Genomic DNA, 17396 nt, shown 5'->3' with positions numbered 1-17396 from the left:
GAGAGGTGTTTGTCCTATGTTAGACAGCCTTGCACACCCTGGAGGGACAAGTCTGCAGCTTAAGGATGATCCTTGGTCCATCACTAAAGGCACAAGTTGCTTCTGGAGCACAAGGTTCCTTCAACCTGCTTAGACTGGTATACTAGCTGTGACCCTAGCCTTGTGGCAAGACCACCTGGGAGAATTTTACCTTTATGATTTCTATATAACCATGTATCCTAATGATGATTTCTATATATCCATGTATCCTAATGATGCTTAAATCACTAAGGCTTCAGTAGGGCTACAAGTGGCTAAATCTCAGGAATCCAAAGTCTACCTTTGGCCTATTTCTCTCTGGCCGGCTATTGTGCTTGAAGGCAACGATAAATCTGATGTGTTGGCATTTTTCTATAGGGAACCTTCCCCAGACTGTTTCTCATGCTCGTGAGATGGGGGACAGGAAAGAGAAGTCTGCCACAGAATGCAATGTTCTAGCCCAATAACAGATGGGGGGTGGGTTACTCAGGCTTCAACTGTCAAATAGGTTTCTTTTCCTCTTTATAGCTGAAAATTAGGGTAAAGGGCATCATGATGCACAATATGGAAAAGCAGAAGTATTCTTTACATGGGCATAGGAAGGGCTCTTGCCCCGCTCATTGGCTTGATTTTGCTGCAATATAATAGCACTGTTTGTAATCAGGTATATAAACCCAATGCCCAAGGGGCTCCGGGACCCAGGCTCTGGAAAATATTCCACTGGGTCTTTATTGCTCAGCAATAAACTTTGCCTTCTTTTTCGCCACTGCTGCGTCTGTCGATTCTTGGACACATTTTGAGTGGGCAACTGGTATTCCTTGTGGGCTGCCTTCTGAAGACTCTTTTGTATTAGTGCCGAATATGGCTGCCAGGTTACTAACTGGGACTGAGCATTATGATCATATTATGCAGTTTGACATTATTTTGCAACTGTAATTGTTATCCTAGTTCATAAGTGTAATAATTTTCCAATGGTTAAGAAGCTCGATCAGTCCCAGGATGATATAACTAAGCCAGCCAGATACGTTTTAGCGCTCCTGATTCATTACAGTTCAATATAAAAGTGTCTTAAATCTTTTTGTAAATTTTATTCTAGAGCGACTGACTGACAACCTGCGTGTTGGACAAACTTCTGTAGTAGCTGCCCAGATGTTTCTGTTCTTCAGGGTTCTTTTGCTAAGAATTTCCCCTCAGCACCTAACTTCATTATGGCCGATCATGGTGACAGAGCTGGTAAATGGTCCTTAGAAACAAGATGAGACAATAGCCTTCAAAATCTCAGGGGAACCTCCATTCTATAGTCCATACTTGGCCCCCCAGGTCTTGGCATTCAGCTTGCAAGCCCATTTGTAGGAAGCCATGGCCACCCACCCTACAGCTGACATCATAAAAAGGGACCCCTGACCATTAGGTCCAGTTGTGGACAACTCTGGGGTTGCAGTGCTCATCTCGCTTTATTGGCTGAGGGAGCTGGTGTACAGCTTCTGGGTCATGTGGCCAGCATGACTAAGCCGCTTCTAGCGAACCAGGGCAGCGCACGGAAACGTTGTTTATCTTCCCGCTGGACCGGTACCTATTTATCTACTTGCACTGGCGTGCTTTCAAACTGCTAGGTTGGCAGGAGCAGGGACCGAGCAACGGGAGCTCACCCCTTCACAGGGATTTGAACCGCTGACCTTCTGATTCGCAAGCCCTAGGCTCTGTGGTTTAACCCACAGCGCCACCTACGTCCCTGACATCATACCTGACATCATACCTGGCATCATATCTGGGGCAAATAAGGATGGGGCTTGGCCTAAAGAGGCTTTGCACACCAAAACCCAGCACTAAGCAAAATGAACCTTCCCACATATCATTATGTAGCACCCTGCTTGTGGTTAACGCTTAGCTGGAATGAAATATTCAACGCAGCAATAGAGAAATTAAAATAATTATTTATTTGTCAGACAAATAAACGAGAGACACAGTGGTATATGGTTACCAATGCTCTGGCTTCCAGCCCTCATGGCCAGCACTTATATTCCCTCAGCCCAGTCCCCTTGCTCCTCCTTTGGCTGCCTCTGTCCAATCAGTCTGGTTGAATTTCCTATTGGCTGATTGCTAGAACCAATCATAAAAGATACACCCATTTCCTATTACCTTTTATGGGAGACAGAGAGCTATATTTTCTTCTATTTATAAATGGCAAACAAGTAGCCATTAACCTCTACAAGGCACCTTAATTACCAGATAACCTTTGGCCCCTCTTTCCCTATTCCCTACAAACCAGATGGTTTTTAATTTCATTTTAAACAGAGGCCCGGCAACCATATGTCAGGAGTGCTCCAATAGTGCTTCCCGCTTGGCATGGGTCTGTGGTCTCTTCCAACTCTAGGACTCTATGTCTCTATGAAATAAGAATCTAACATCTAAATTTCTTGCTTTCTAAATCCTTTGCATAATTACATTTAAGCCAATATATTTAATACATTAATATATATAGATTTTTAGAAGAAAGGGAACTTAGTAAAAAAACAGTTTCCAAAAGCAACTTCCGAGAGAAGCCTCTTAGTTTACAGCCCCCCTTTTGCTGCTGAAACAGCTGCTGTTCTAAAAGCAACTTCTTCAATTTACCGTTTGGCTTAAGTCTCAAATGGGAGGCATAATAATTGTTTTTGCAACTTGTTTATTCTGTAATTTGTAAGGTCAGTGACCTCGCTTCTCAGCCTTTTTATGACCGCAATAAACCAGGGGCCCTCTTTAAGATGAGCACATCTGCCGATGCACTCACTGCCTGGCATGAGAGATACAGATATTTTAAAATATATTTTAAGCTCATTTTAAGAATACAGGTATCTGATCAAAATATAAGCCTTGATTAAAATGCAGACTATGAACAGATGCCTCAATTTCATGCTAGAGCAGATCAATCTACTTCACAGAACTCAATGCTAAGCAGTAAAGAAACATAATTTGAGGCCTTGCCCTTCTAGGAAGGTGCCTTATTTTAGCAGAAGCATAATAGATTCCTGTGTAGGTAGCTCTCTAGACCGCCAGACTTGTAGACTCTAGGCTTTGAGGGGAAATGGAGTAGCCCAGTTAATCAGCAGTTCCTAATCAAGAGTAAAGTAAAGAGTTATTTGTTGAAGAATAAGAGTAACATTGCAGAAAAGAAAATTTATAGTGTAAGGTTTTACAATATCAGCTGATTTTCAATCCAAAAGCCGAAATTTTCACCAGGATTGAACCCTAAAGATAAGACCCTAATCTAAGTCCAAACGTAGCACCAAATTTATAGGTCCAAAAGCCAGCCCTCAAAGGGTTGTTTCCATTATATAGATATATATGTCATTTCCATTATATCTTGCACTTCTCTTTCTTCTTACTTTAGTCAAACAACCCTAAATAGAATGGCTGAGGAAGCCGTTTTGCAATAAAGCACTAGCAAGCAAATTAAATAAGTTAATCGTCTCACTATTGAAAAAGTTAAAATGAATGACCCACATGAACAGACCTATAGGACTTTTATCGGGGGGCAGATAAAAATCCAGCGCACCAGGCCCAAAGGTTTTCCCACCGCTGGTGTAACTAATAGGAAATTTCAGTAAACTGTTGACAGTTGAGTCTTGAGATAGTTCCTATATGCATAATGTAATGTAAAGCTGAGTTAATATTGAATTGTATATATTAATACCTTGTTGGTTTCTTCTTTCAATTCTGCTACCCAGATTCAAGCATTTATACAGCTAGAGGAAGATTTAGCTGAAGAGGAGGAACCAGCAAAGTAAGAATTTTTTGCTGTACATAATAAACAGATGATCCTTGGTGAGACCATTCAGTGTGGCAGTTGTAGTTGCTTGCGACCTTGTGACCTGTTTCATAAGTCTGCTTGCTTTGGGAAAGAGCCATAGCTCAGTGGTAGAGTTCTTGCTGTCCTTGCAGAAGTCTGGTTCAGTCCCTAGCATCTCCAGTTAGAAGGATCAAATAGCAAATAATTGGGATGATAATCTGCAGAGCCACTTTCAGCCTCAATATGCAATACAGGGCTAGATGGATTGTTAGTCTGACCCTGATGTGAGGTAATTTGTGTTCCCAGCTTTACACAAATAAAATAGGATGAGGATCATTGTAGGGAAGACAATGGGCTGGTCCACGAATGCATTTATATATATTTTTCCCTCAACATATGATAACTCAGCACCTGATGACAGCTGACATGCGTGGCCAGACTAAATTGAAAAAGAAATGTACTTGAAATGACTTTGAGAGTTCTGTCTGTGTTACTAGACTGTGGTGGCTCATTCACAAATGCAGATCATAGTTTTTATATTTCAGGGAATGAACATTTGTCTCAAACCAGGCCAGTAATTTTAAGGGAGGAAAAGAGAAGCCAAAGCTTTCAGATACACAAAAGATTTGGTAGTGGAATAGCTCCTTATTCGGAAGTTGTATTTCTGAAAGCTGAAAAGTAAGATATGTGGGATAGAATAGTGATGTGCCCCTTTTTTGCTGGATGGGTTGGAATATTTGATAAAACAGCAAATTTCACATCATCAGAAATTTGAATGCTATAATGAATACTGTTATTGCCAATAAATTGTTCTGGCTTAGCATTTTATTTGAATATCAACTATTTGCTTACATGGGAGAAAGTCCTCGAGAAAACATTTGAGGCCATAGTGGACCTTTCACTGTGGAGCATAACCTCTGGGGCCTCGATAACCACCTTCCAAAGTCTTTTCAGATGTAGCACATTTGTTTCATAACTAGCATTTCTAATAGCTGCTACCTCGCAGAAGCAAGCTGCAGGTTACACACAAAGTCCCAGCTCTCATTTTCCTTTTATGAAAAACAACTGTGATTTTGAGTAGGGAGCTCTTTGGCCTTTTCCTAGCATGCCATTTTCCCCTTTAAAATCACCTCCCACCTTTTTCCCATAAGAGGGCATCAGATCTATACGTATGCACCTGTTAGGCAGGGCTTCACCCAGGATATGGTAAGAAAGCACATGAAGACCAACTTGCTGAAGTTAAAACAGGTTTCTGGTAAGTGGCTGATGGGAGACCTCCTAGAAAAAAACCAGGGTCCCTGAGGTACATGATAGAAGAAAGGTGGGATATAACTGCAAGGATATAAATTTGTAAGTCATTTTTGGTTTGCCTCTTATTCAGCATTTACCTTTTCTTTAAAAATCCAAGAGTAGCTAGCTATGTATGTGTTTCATTCCTTAATTTTCATATTGATTAATTTCACAGGCACAACAGTAAAATAAGTAAACAGAAAACATCAGAGGGCAATGGCCCATTGCTTGGTGACATACAGCAGAATGAGCTCTCCTTGTATTTATCAGCCTGCAAATTCTTGGACACTGCACTTTCTTTCCCACCTGACAAGATGCAATTGTTTCAGATGTAAGCATGCTTATTTTTATTCCTATGACAGTCAGATAGTGCAGCATGTTGAGAAATGAGAGCATGTGAAGGTCATCAGGTAGCCCTTGTACATCCCTTTGCTGCATTTTCCCCCTGGCCTTTTTCTGTTTGTGAGCCATCCATACGCAGGGAGGCCAGATTGTATCCTGCCTTCCTAGTGCCGCATTGCCACCTGGAGACTTCACATTTTCAGTAAGCCTTTCTTCTCTTTGCTGCATAGATTTGTTTATTGACTCCTGGGGATTGATGGTTTCTGTGTTTCACTTATTGATTTTGTTTAGTTTCTTTGGGTACCTCCCTTTTGGTGGCTGTATGTGATAACTGAGTACACTCTTCATCTGCAAGATACAAAGCAGTCCTGCGGTTATTTTGTTATTATTTTTTAATTCATAAGTAGAAAATGTGGTGGGTGCCTTTTTGCCTTCATGGTGTGATAGTTTAGTTTATGGTGCTGCAATAAGAACAGGTACCCCACTAATGTCCTGACAGTTCACTGCCAAACCTACATTAGTTGCTCCCACCTGATGGCGTGAAAGAAGAGAGATGGTGCTGTCCATTGGTCATGTGTGCTGAACCGAAACGAGTTGAATGATTGTGCCCAATAACCTGTTGGGTGATTTTGTGCTGTCAGAAGTTCAGTAAAGTGATTCAATTTCCCACAGCAGCCAAAGTGTAACTGAGGTTGTTTTACTTACTAAATACAAAACACACTATACACAGTTACTTCAAGAAGGCTTCTCTCTCTGAGCCCAGAGAAGGTTTTCAGCTTTCAGAGTCCTTGCTTAAAGTTCTCAGCAAGTCCAAGGCCACCAAACTCCTGCAACTTCAGTCTTCTGTCTCTTCTCCACAATATTTCTCCATGCAGAATGCTTCTGATATAGGCCAGAACTACATGCTAAGGCTGCACAGCACAAAGACTAAGACAGTCACAAGTTGTCTGTAGCTGCATTCTGGGGGAAAACAACACATTTTTTTTACCAACTTATGGAGCATTAACTCATTCCTTAACCAGGAATAGGTTTTCACCACAGTGGAATAGACATTAACACTTGTCACATACAAGGACTGTATAGAGAACCTCACAATTTTCTACATGAGAGTGGCTTCCCAGAATAAAATTGTTTTCTTAAGTGAAAGGGCCATAAAGAACAGTGGTGAACTGGCATAACTTGATTGACAACGTTTTCCCATAGAATGGGGTTCTAACCACAAAAGCATCTGTGCAAAGTAAAAAGGCAGCATATCGCATCCATTGCTGGGTTGAAGGGAAATACTGCATTTTACTCTTGAAAGAGCAGCCAGAGGGATCTTATTTCCTGAGATCAAGAGATAAAGTACTCTGGCTGGTCTGTAGAGATTGCCGTCTAAAGATCAGGGAGAATACTTTATCTCAATCAAATCAGCAGATAAGCCTGTAGGGGCGGACAGGCCATTTCCCATAGCTGGGCAGCTGCATCCAGGCTGCAGGTTAAGCACTCTTGCAGAAAACAAATGAGGCCTGCTACATCAAAGTAACTACTGCAGTCTCAAACTAGATTTTGCACATTGGTGCTTCATTTCAGTATTTGAAACCAATCGAAACATTAGTGTTGTCCTTGTAGTACAATAGAATTTCTGAAAAGCGTCTCAAAATGACAAGCATATCTGGATGAATGTGGAGAAAATGTCACTATATAGGTTCTGCTCTGCCAAATGACAATCAGGAAAAGAGGGAGCTGAGCTACCATCCTTCTCCTTAAATAAAGCTGCTTGTTGACAATAGTTGGGCAAGAATGTTTATTCTTTTCTTTCTTAACCAATGTTCTCAAAATAGTTTCCTCCTGTGTATGCTTTCTGATATCAAAATGCTTTTGTTTCCAGGTACAGGTGGGCCTTTGTTCCAGAGGTGGACACACAGGCTTACAGCACGACATCCTCAGATCTAATGGAAAATCACCAGGAATGCAAACCGCATATTGTCAGAATTGTGGACTTAATAAAGCGGAAATATGGGGTAAAGTCTAAATTTCAGTTGGTTTTCATAGTTCTAATGATTTCATAGTTTGTTTAGAAGGATTACCTAGCTACATTTTGAAACCTAAATGTCCTGACTGTCCAGATTATATTTTTATATAGTATATTTGTATCATGCTTCTTCCATGACAACAATATAAATAAGCCTTCCAAGTCAGAATAGTGGCCTAGCATATGGTGCAACTAGCACAATCTATGCCCAAGCATAGTAAAAAAAGGGAAGTACAGTCGTACCTTGGAAGCTGAACGGAATCCGTTCCGGAAGTCCATTTGACTTCCAAAACGTTCAGAAACCAAAGCACAGCTTCTGATTGGCTGCAGGAAGCTCCTTCAGCCAATTGTGTTTTTTTTAAATAATATTTTTATTAATTTTCTATTTATACAATCCAATAGGCCACATTAATACAATTCCAAATTATAATATAATCCAAATAAAATAACCAATTATTCCATACCAAATCACATAACTTTGTGTGGCTTCCCATGCTCTGAGGTTCGGGCCATAATGATCTAATGTCCTGCAATAGAACTTAGTCCAAATAATACAATTCTTGGGTTAATCCTTATTTTATTTTGTCAGTCACTAATCCAACAACTTTTTCGCCTTTAAATAGCCCATCCGTTAATTTAGCAAGAGGGTTAATCCTGTGTTATTCTGTGTAGAATATTTTCTGAGCTTCTTCTTACTTCCACCAGTTGTCATCCAAAAGTCTCAGCAACTCTCTGTTGGTTTCGTTTCTGCACACAAGGGTAATTTTCAGTGCATCACTCCAAGACAAAGAAGTCTGGCATCCCGCCAGTAACCCCGGGCAGATATCCAAGATTTTGTACTGTGATCTCACTCCAACTGTTAATGAGCAGATTCTTCCCAAAATCCTGATAAATCTAGTCAAGAATTCTTTTTATTGTTCCAATTAGGGTCGTTGCCAAATCCTAATCAAGATTCTACACAGTTCCATCCTTTAGTTAACCCATAGAAATAATCAAATGGTCTTTAAATCCCGCTTGCGTTTTCAAATCATTTATCACTTCGGGGGAGATTTGCCAAATAAAACAGCAATTATATCAAGAGAGTAAAAAATGGAGGCTCACCCCCCCCCACATACCATTCCAATTGTGACAGAAGTCCTTCTCCAGATCGAAACCTTAGCCCTCAAGACAACCTGCCAACTGAATCAGTCTCTATCTCCCCTAATTCAGAGCATGCCTGTTAATTAAGTCCAAATATCACCTTAAAAAGAGTACTTCCACTTGTGGCCTTGGCTTTGGAAAGTTGTCGATTATGCACGGTGCATAACACCCAGCGCCCTCTGCCCCCCTCATTGCTTCAGAACGGGTGGGAGGTATTGCACGATCTGTGGGTGAAGCTAGCCTCCCCCGGCCCTGGGGGAGTTTTGTGAGGGTAATTACTCCCATATCATCCTCAATTAGCCACGTGAAGCGACTCCGCTGGCATGGGCACAACTGAGCCCCATGGTGGTCGGTGCCGGAAGCCGCTTTTTTGCTCCTTCAGCCAATTGGAAGCTGCAGAAGCCCCACCAGACGTTCGGCTTCCAAAAATAGTTCGCAAACCGGAACAGTCACTTCCAGGTTTGCGGTGTTCAGGAGCCAAAATGTTTGAGAAAGCCTCTCCTCCTTCCGGAGGGGAGGGACTGTGAGCGGGAGACAATTCCTGCGTCACGCAGGGGGCATTCTGGTGTATGGTGTATGGAAGGGCAAGGTGTGGCCATCGCCTACCTCTTCACTTATGGGTATTCTGTTAAAGGAATCCAGCGGTCGTGGATCCTGTCCGATGCCCTGTGTGGTGGGGGGGTCATGGCACAACCCTCGGTGACATCAGGGGAGAGCTTATAGTTGTATTTGCATCAACAGGCTCCCCCTACTGGTGGTTAACCCCTCATTAGACTCACCCCTCTCCGAGTGGGTGGAGTCAAATTTGCTGTGGTCCAGTGCCTAAGCCAATACCTTCTCACATGCTGTAATCAATAAAGTTGTGGCCTTTTCTTGCCCATTAACCTAATATACTGTGTCCACGTGTCTTCATTCCCCCAAGCGGGGATCGGGTCCTCGAATCACAACTAAGCTGTTCGAAAACCAAGGTACGATTGTAATCTAAAAAAGGAAAGTGGTTGGAATTGTTGGAATTGAAAAACCTGTTATCTAAACTTTGGTAAAATAAACTAATTGTACAATGTTAAAAACTGCTGAATTAAAATTAAAATCCCAGTATTCAATACATGTTTCAGTTTATATACGAAACAAAATTCCTGTAAATGTGTATTTGCAACTTTAATTTTTTTGTGTTCTTACAGGATCAAACTACCAATGAGAGAGCAACAAAGCACTATAGCTTCCCTCTTTTGGACCTTCGTTCTATCTCGAGCATCACACAGTTAATGCCATTCTTCAGAATACTAAGCTGTGCTTTTAAAACTGAAAGCAGCAAGGCACTGAATACGCATAGCTCAAAGGATTTCAAACTGGACTATCCAACTGGCAGTGGAACAAGGACACTGAAACTACTGGAAGAGTGTGTGGAGCATGACTTTATAGAAAATATGGAAAGTTAATATGCTTTAAAGTACTTGTATTATACAAAGGTTGTAATTGCCACTCAGTTTCAATTCTATTGAAAAAATGTAAATATGAGAATGAAACATTTTAATGTTGACAGATTTTACTTCAGTTTGTTTTTTCCTACTGATGTAATCTTTCGCCTGTTCTATGTCTTGTTGATAAGTGGCATGTTGCCTCAGGTTTTGTGGAAGCAAATTAGCATTATAAATGTGCACATGTCTTAAGATGATTTTTGTTTGTTTGTTTGTTTTACTTCCAAAGTAAAACAAGCATACTTTAGTTCCTCATGTAATGAAGGCAATAGATAGCAAATCAATCTGAACAAGACTATAATTCATAGGAAATTTTAAAGACAGGATCAAGATATAAACACGGAATATTTATAACAGGCTTGTTGGCAGACGGGAACACTCTTCTGAAGTTATTTTAGTCCTGCCTCTGAACATCTCTGTCGTAAGCAGATGCAAACAAAATAGCATGCTGTACGAATATCTGTGATCCTTCTGCCGTAGCCTTTACAGCCTAAGCCTACAAGCATATGGAGTAGGCCTTGCTGATCTTAATGGAAATTGCTTTTTGGTAAAGATTCATAAGATTTTAGGTTACAAGGGATATGTTTGCATAGGATATATACAACTAAGAAGGAAAAAAGAAATTATTGGAAATTTATTTGACTGGTTTTAAAGTCATTGTTGTCTTCTGTAGTTTGCTGAGTTATTGCTGAATTGTTTAGGCCTAGAATTTTTTTTTAAAAAAATCAATAAAATCTGTTTTTTAAAAATAAAAGAGAGAAAAACATTAAAAATTGTGTGCATAGGGACTGCACAATTCTTGAAAGGCATGTATATATAATAAAATGTAGCATTAGAGGTACTGAATTTTCTAAGCAAATACTTTACAGTGCTGCACTAAAACATCTGCGCAGATAAATATTTCCTCTTTTAAAGTGTTGCAAAAGACTGGAAACAACTGCTTTTGTTGTGATTTACGGTAATTCGAGGGAGAAGGTTTTGGTTCTGCCATTTTTCTGGCATAGCATTTGTAATGCACAAGCAGACTAGGATTTGTGAAGGGTATTGGCTAGATGGGTGTCATGCTAGCTTCAACTGGAAAAAGTGTTAAAACAAGAAGTCTAGATAAACAGAATTGCTAGCCTGTTCTTTAAATGTATTGGATATTATGCTTTCCTATTTTTATAACTGTCAATGTAAATAATACTATTTCTTTAGCATGTATTTCCTTTCCCCCACAATATTGATATATCTAGCACCTTCACTTCCTAAAAAAAAGACTGGGCAGAATCCAGCCAAAGTTGAGCACTTTTATTTCCCATTTCCTTCAGTAGGAAATGTTTTAATCTATTTAAATCTCTCCACTGAAATCAATGGGGCTTAAAGTACTTGTACTGTATATGGATGAATTGTGCCGCAAGTTTTTTTGTGTGTGTGTGCAATATTTTTGTGGAACACTTGGATTTGAATAATTAAAGCCAAGAGGTGTTTTCCTTTTTCCTTTATTTCAGTGTTGTCACTTTTTAGAAAACTGCCCACCAGTACCAAAAACACGTGGTGTATAGTACAAAGGTTTCTGACAACATTCTTTCAACATTTTATATAGTAGACTATTTGTGTGCTCTTATCTACTGGCCAATTAATAATGGGGTTTCGGAATTCATTTTGATACTAAATAAAATGCTGATACATTCATTACATGCTTTATTGTAATTATGTTAAAGGGACTAAAATAAGCATTTGTTAATATATTTGGTAAAGTGATGATGAAATTATGCTTCTAAGCTAAACCCTCATTATGAATGTGAAATTAAATTCATCTGAATGTAAATTAATTTCATAAGTTGCTTTATCAAAGGTATGAAGGTGGTGTATCCATTTTAAAGTATACCTTGCCCTTCAATATTACGCGTTCATTGGAATATTAAAACAATTTCAAAACTTTAAGCAAATGTTGCCAGCACTCAGGGAAACAGAAAAGTCTTCATTTGCAAATCTTTCTTGTCCTAGTACTGTGAAGTGCAGCTAATCTCAGATATTTCACAATACAGTTCACACCATTTTCAACCCACAGAAGTAGGTAGATACTTGGCATTTAATTAGTAACTTGCTGTACCAATCAAGATTACATCTCTCACTAAGCTTTCTTCTAATTTCATTCTTCTTTGAAACCATCCCTTTCTTTGAAACCATCTGAGGACTATCCTATTTATCAGTTCATGCCATTTAAACATTTTCTTAATTTTCTACAAAATTGCATCAACCTGTCTACTAGAAGTGCTGTTGCTTGATGTCTACTAAATATCACATACTGCAGGTTCACATTCAATGTAACAAACAGCATTCTGCCTTTGTTTCTTCAGGGCCAGTTTCCCACATCTTGTTGTGCAAAAATAATTCCATTTTGGGAATAGGAATAACAACACGGAGTTAGATTTGTGATTCTCTGGTCCACTATAATGTTTCTGAGTTACTGTTCATAACTTACAGCTGCATTAGTTAAATTGATTTAAATATTTGTATTTGCTAATTTGGGGAATAATTTTTCATATTGCTACTGACATTTGTTTTCCTACTACTGATATAAAATATAAAGAAAATGCAAATTTGATTGTTGCTTTAAAATTATGAGTTTTGTAGTTGGTACACCTTAGAAAACATCCTTAAAGTACTAAAAAAAACTGAGGAGACGTTTGTGGTATTTAAAATGTATTGCCAAAGAAGAGTCTAATATAGTAACTGAGAGAATGGCTGCTGTGTAAAGTTGTACTGTGTAATTGAATGTAACTTTCATATTAAACATTGTGTTGAAATACCTCTTGAAACATCAAAAGCTTTGTCTTTTTCCTGTTAATTTTCCTTGTATTTTGCAGTTTTATTCATTTCTAATCCTTACATTCCACCTTTCTAAATAACAATAAATGCAAATAAACAACAAAACAGTAAAATAACAAAATAGTCAAGTTGTAAAACCAAGATTCTCAAAATAATTTTTGTTTGGCAGTATTAGCAAACACCTTATTTCTTGGGTTAAATGGGGGGGGAGTACCGTATATTTTGCTGTTTTATATGTATTTGCTGTTTTATAGCTCAGTACTATTACCTGATATCAGGCTAAAGTCCAAATAATTATTTGAAGGTCAGCATTGAGCTTATAAGTTTCAGACAAGGAAGAAAAAGTGAGGGCTCATGATGGCAGGCCAAAAGGTAGGGGGGTTTTTCGTGGTTGTCCTGTAGTGTGTTCCCCTTAAAACAGACTGTCTCGTTTTGGAATCAATGGAAGGGAAATCAATTAAACCTCCTGGTTAGATGAACAATATATAACAATATATCTGCTGTATCTAATATGGTGTACATCTGTTCATTGTTTTCCATCCATGGTGCCAATACTGGGAAGTAGTACTCAATCCAGGATTAGGCTAATATGTGACTAAAGAGGGTGTGTACTCTTACTAAAAAGTTTCGTTTCCTGGCTATTAGATTGTGACTCATGTGACCTGACAGAAATCTTCATTGCTTTATTGTGGCGTTCCCTGGGTACTTACAAATATATAGTCTCATCTAAAAGCAACTGGGAGTGCATTCTGAGATCTCTTTGATAAGATTTAGCCTGTCCGCACACACAGATTGCTGTTTCACACAGGCCAGAAAACCGATAACAAAATTAAACAAATGTACAATGGTACGTCGGGTTACATACGCTTCAGGTTAGAGACTCCGCTAACCTCAGGTTAAGAACTTTGCTTCAGGATGAGAACAGAAATCGTGCTCTGGCGGCGCGGCGGCAGCGGGAGGCCCCATTAGCTAAAGTGGTGCTTCAGCTTAAGAACAGTTTCAGCTTAAGAACAGACCTCCGGAATGAATTAAGTACTTAACCCAAGGTACCACTGTACATGTGTGCAGACTTTTTAATAATATAAACGCTTCATAATTTATTAGAAGTTTTATGCTGTAGATGTTACACCCCTAGAAGATATTCTAAACCATGGGTCGGCAAACCAAGGCCCGCAGGCTGGATCAGGCCCAATTGCCTTCTAGATCCGGCCCGTGGATGGTCCGGGAATCGCTGTGTGTATCACCAGCAGACGCGTTCTTTCCCTCTCCCTCCCTCTCCCTCACACAGCGGTGCTTTTCTCCTCAGGGACGGAGCAATCTTGTCACTCAACAGCGGAGTCGGCTCGCCCGCCTGCCCACCTCAGCAGGGCATTACTGTGGAGGAGGCGTGTGACGCCGGCTGCCAGCTGCTGCTGCGTTTTCCTCCTTCTCTTCCTCCCTCTCCCTCAGTCCTTCCTTCCTTTTCTGTGCCACTTTCTTCATGGTCGTCGCCTCCCTCCCTCCCTCCCCTCTTCATTTCTCCCATGGTGGTTAGGCAGGTTGTTGCGATGGCCGCAGCCGCTGCTTGCGGGTTGGCGGACAGCTCTGTCTTTTCCGCAGTGCCTCTCAGGAAGCAGCACCAGGTGGTGGGTAAAAGCTCCAGTGACACCCTGGTTCCCCTACCTCCTCCACGGCTCCTCTGCCGGGGCTGCTGCTTCTGTCTTCGCTGGCCAACGCAGCCTCCTACCCTGCCACGGCACCTGGCTGGCAAGAGAAGCCCAACTGCAGCTATTGGGACAACAACTGGGACAGGTAAATCTTCAGGCCTCTTTGCGGACGGGCAAAAATCGTTCATTTTTTTTCCCTTTCAAAATATAGTCCAGCCCACACACGGACTGAGGGGCAGTGGACCAGCCCCCTGCTGAAAAGGTTTGCTGACCCCAGTTCTAAATCCTGTGGTTGTAAGCTAGAATAATTAACAGTGGACCGTGTCTGAATAAAAATGCACTTTATCTGTCGTCATGAACTTGCTCTGAAACCTGGGAACCCATCCTTGGTGATCCAGCAGTTACCATATACCCAAGATCCAACACTCACCCCCTGCACAGTACACTGCTACCACTGCTACCAGCCATTTGGAAAAATGGGTGTAATTGCACTAAGTGCTTGGGCCATGCCTCAAAGAGCCCATCTCCCATGTCTGGAGTCTGTTTAGAGAAAAATCCCAGCTGCACTGAGTGGTTATAAATAGTCCGAGGTCAAAGGCCTAAAGCATGACTCATGCACGCTCCCTTTCTCTAAGGAATGTGTGTACGTGCAGCAGTGGGTATAATGGCAAGGCTAGATTCAGCAGTCTCTGCACGAGTGTGAGATATTAGCTCAGTGCACGCCATCAGCAGTAAAACTGGAGGTATTGTGCTATACGGTGACAGTACTGTAGAGTATGGTGAGCTAGTGTTGTAGACAAATGTCCAATTGAGTTTGGGTGAAGGTAGCCAAAGAATCATACCAAGGTGGGAAGCCAGTGTGTTTATTAGAATCATAGAATAGAATCATAGAGTTGGAATAGACCACAAGGGCCATCGAGTCCAACCCCCTGCCAAGCAGGAAACACCATCAGAGCACTCCTGACATATGGTTGTCAAGCTTCTGCTTAAAGACCTCCAAAGTAGGAGACTCCGCCACACTCCTTGGCAGCAAATTCCACTGTCGAACAGCTCTTACTGTCAGGAAGTTCTTCTTAATGTTTAGGTGGAATCTTCTTTCTTGTAGTTTGGATCCATTGCTCCGTGTCCGCTTCTCTGGAGCAGCAGAAAACAACCTTTCTCCCTCCTCTATATGACATCCTTTTATATATTTGAACATGGCTATCATATCACCCCTTAACCTCCTCTTCTCCAGGCTAAACATGCCCAGCTCCCTTAGCCGTTCCTCATAAGGCATCTTTTCCAGGCCTTTGACCATTTTGGTTGCCCTCCTCTGGACACGTTCCAGTTTGTCAGTGTCCTTCTTGAACTGTGGTGCCCAGAACTGGACACAGTACTCCAGGTGAGGTCTGACCAGAGCAGAATACAGTGGCACTATTACTTCCCTTGATCTAGATGCTATACTCCTATTGATGCAGCCCAGAATTGCATTGCCTTTTTTAGCTGCTGCGTCACACTGTTGGCTCATGTCAAGTTTGTGGTCAACCAAGACTCCAAGATCCTTTTCACATGTACTGCTCTCAAGCCAGGTGTCACCCATCTTGTATTTGTGCCTCTCATTTTTTTTGTCCAAGTGCAATACTTTACATTAAAATTCATCTTGTTTGTTTTTGCCCAGTTCTCTAATCTGTCAAGGTCGTTTTGAAGTGTGATCCTGTCCTCTGGGGTGTTAGCCACCCCTCCCAGTTTGGTGTCATCTGCAAATTTGATCAGGATGCCCTTGAGTCCATCATACAAGTCGTTGATAAAGATGTTGAATAAGACCGGGCCCAAGACAGAACCCTGTGGCACCCCACTCGTCACTCTTCTGCAGGATGAAGAGGAACCATTGATGAGCACCCTTTGGGTTCGGTCAGTCAGCCAGTTACAAATCCACTGAGTGGTAGCATAGTCAAGACCGCATTTTACCAGCTTCTTTACAAGAATATCATGGGGCACCTTGTTGAATGCCTTGCTGAAATCAAGGTAGGCTACATCCACTGCATTCCCTTCATCTACCAGGCTTGTAATTCTGTCAAAAAACGAGATCAGGTTAGTCTGACATGACTTGTTTTTCATAAATCCATGCTGACTATTGGTGATCACAGCATTCCTTTCTAGGTGCTCACAGACTGTTTGCTTAATGATCTGCTCCAGAATCTTCCCTGGTATTGATGTCAGACTGACTGGGCGGTAATTATTTGGGTCCTCTCTTTTCCCCTTTTTGAAAATAGGGACAACATTTGCCCTCCTCCAGTCTGCCGGGACTTCGCCTGTTCTCCAGGAATTCTCAAAGATGACTGCCAGTGGTTCTGAGATCACATCTGCCAGTTCTTTTAATACTCTTGGATGCAGTTCATCTGGCCCTGGAGACTTGAATACATCTAAACTAGCCAAATATTCTTGTACTATCTCCTTAGTTATTCTGGGCTGTGTTTCCTTTGCTGAATCATTTGCTCCAAATTCTTCAGGTCGGGCATTGTTTTCTTTATCGGAGAAGACTGAGGCAAAGAAGGCATTGAGGAGTTCAGCCCTTTCTGTGTCCCCTGTTTGCATTTCACCATCTTCTCCTCTGAGTGACCCCACTGTTTCTTTGTTCTTCCTTTTGCTACGGACATACCCATAAAAGCCTTTTTTGTTGCTTTTAACCTCTCTAGCAAGCCTGAGTTCATTCTGTGCTTTAGCTTTTCTGACTTTGCGTCTACATGTGCTGGCTATTTGTTTGAATTCCTCTTTGGTGGTTTCCCCCCTTTTCCATTTTTTGTACACATCCTTTTTTAATCTTAACTCAGTTAAAAGTTCTTTAGATAGCCACCCTGGCTTCTTTAGGCACCTTCCATGTTTCCGTCTCATTGGTATTGCCTGAA

General features: G+C 41.0%; 1 protein-coding gene across 3 annotated transcripts in view; it reads left to right on the top strand.

The window, feature by feature from the left end:
- DOP1B (DOP1 leucine zipper like protein B) overlaps positions 1-12863 on the top strand; it is a 64666-nt gene extending 51803 nt beyond the window's left edge. For all 3 annotated transcript variants that reach the window (XR_014525393.1, XM_083500159.1, XM_083500160.1), the window contains exons 33-37: positions 1115-1251; positions 3726-3781; positions 5253-5408; positions 7290-7422; positions 9755-12863. Coding sequence is in view for 2 of the 3 variants with exons in the window: in XM_083500159.1 (XP_083356285.1) it covers positions 1115-1251; positions 3726-3781; positions 5253-5408; positions 7290-7422; positions 9755-10012 (740 nt within the window). In the remaining variant the exon portion in view is untranslated. The remainder of the gene's footprint in view (positions 1-1114; positions 1252-3725; positions 3782-5252; positions 5409-7289; positions 7423-9754) is intronic.
- The last annotated feature ends 4533 nt before the right edge of the window (positions 12864-17396 follow it).

This window comes from Podarcis liolepis (assembly GCF_965112155.1).
Source record: "Podarcis liolepis genome assembly, chromosome: 4".
Classification (NCBI taxonomy): domain Eukaryota; kingdom Metazoa; phylum Chordata; class Lepidosauria; order Squamata; family Lacertidae; genus Podarcis; species Podarcis liolepis.
Note: the sequence above shows the minus strand (reverse complement) of the source record. Positions and strands in the feature narration are given on the sequence as shown.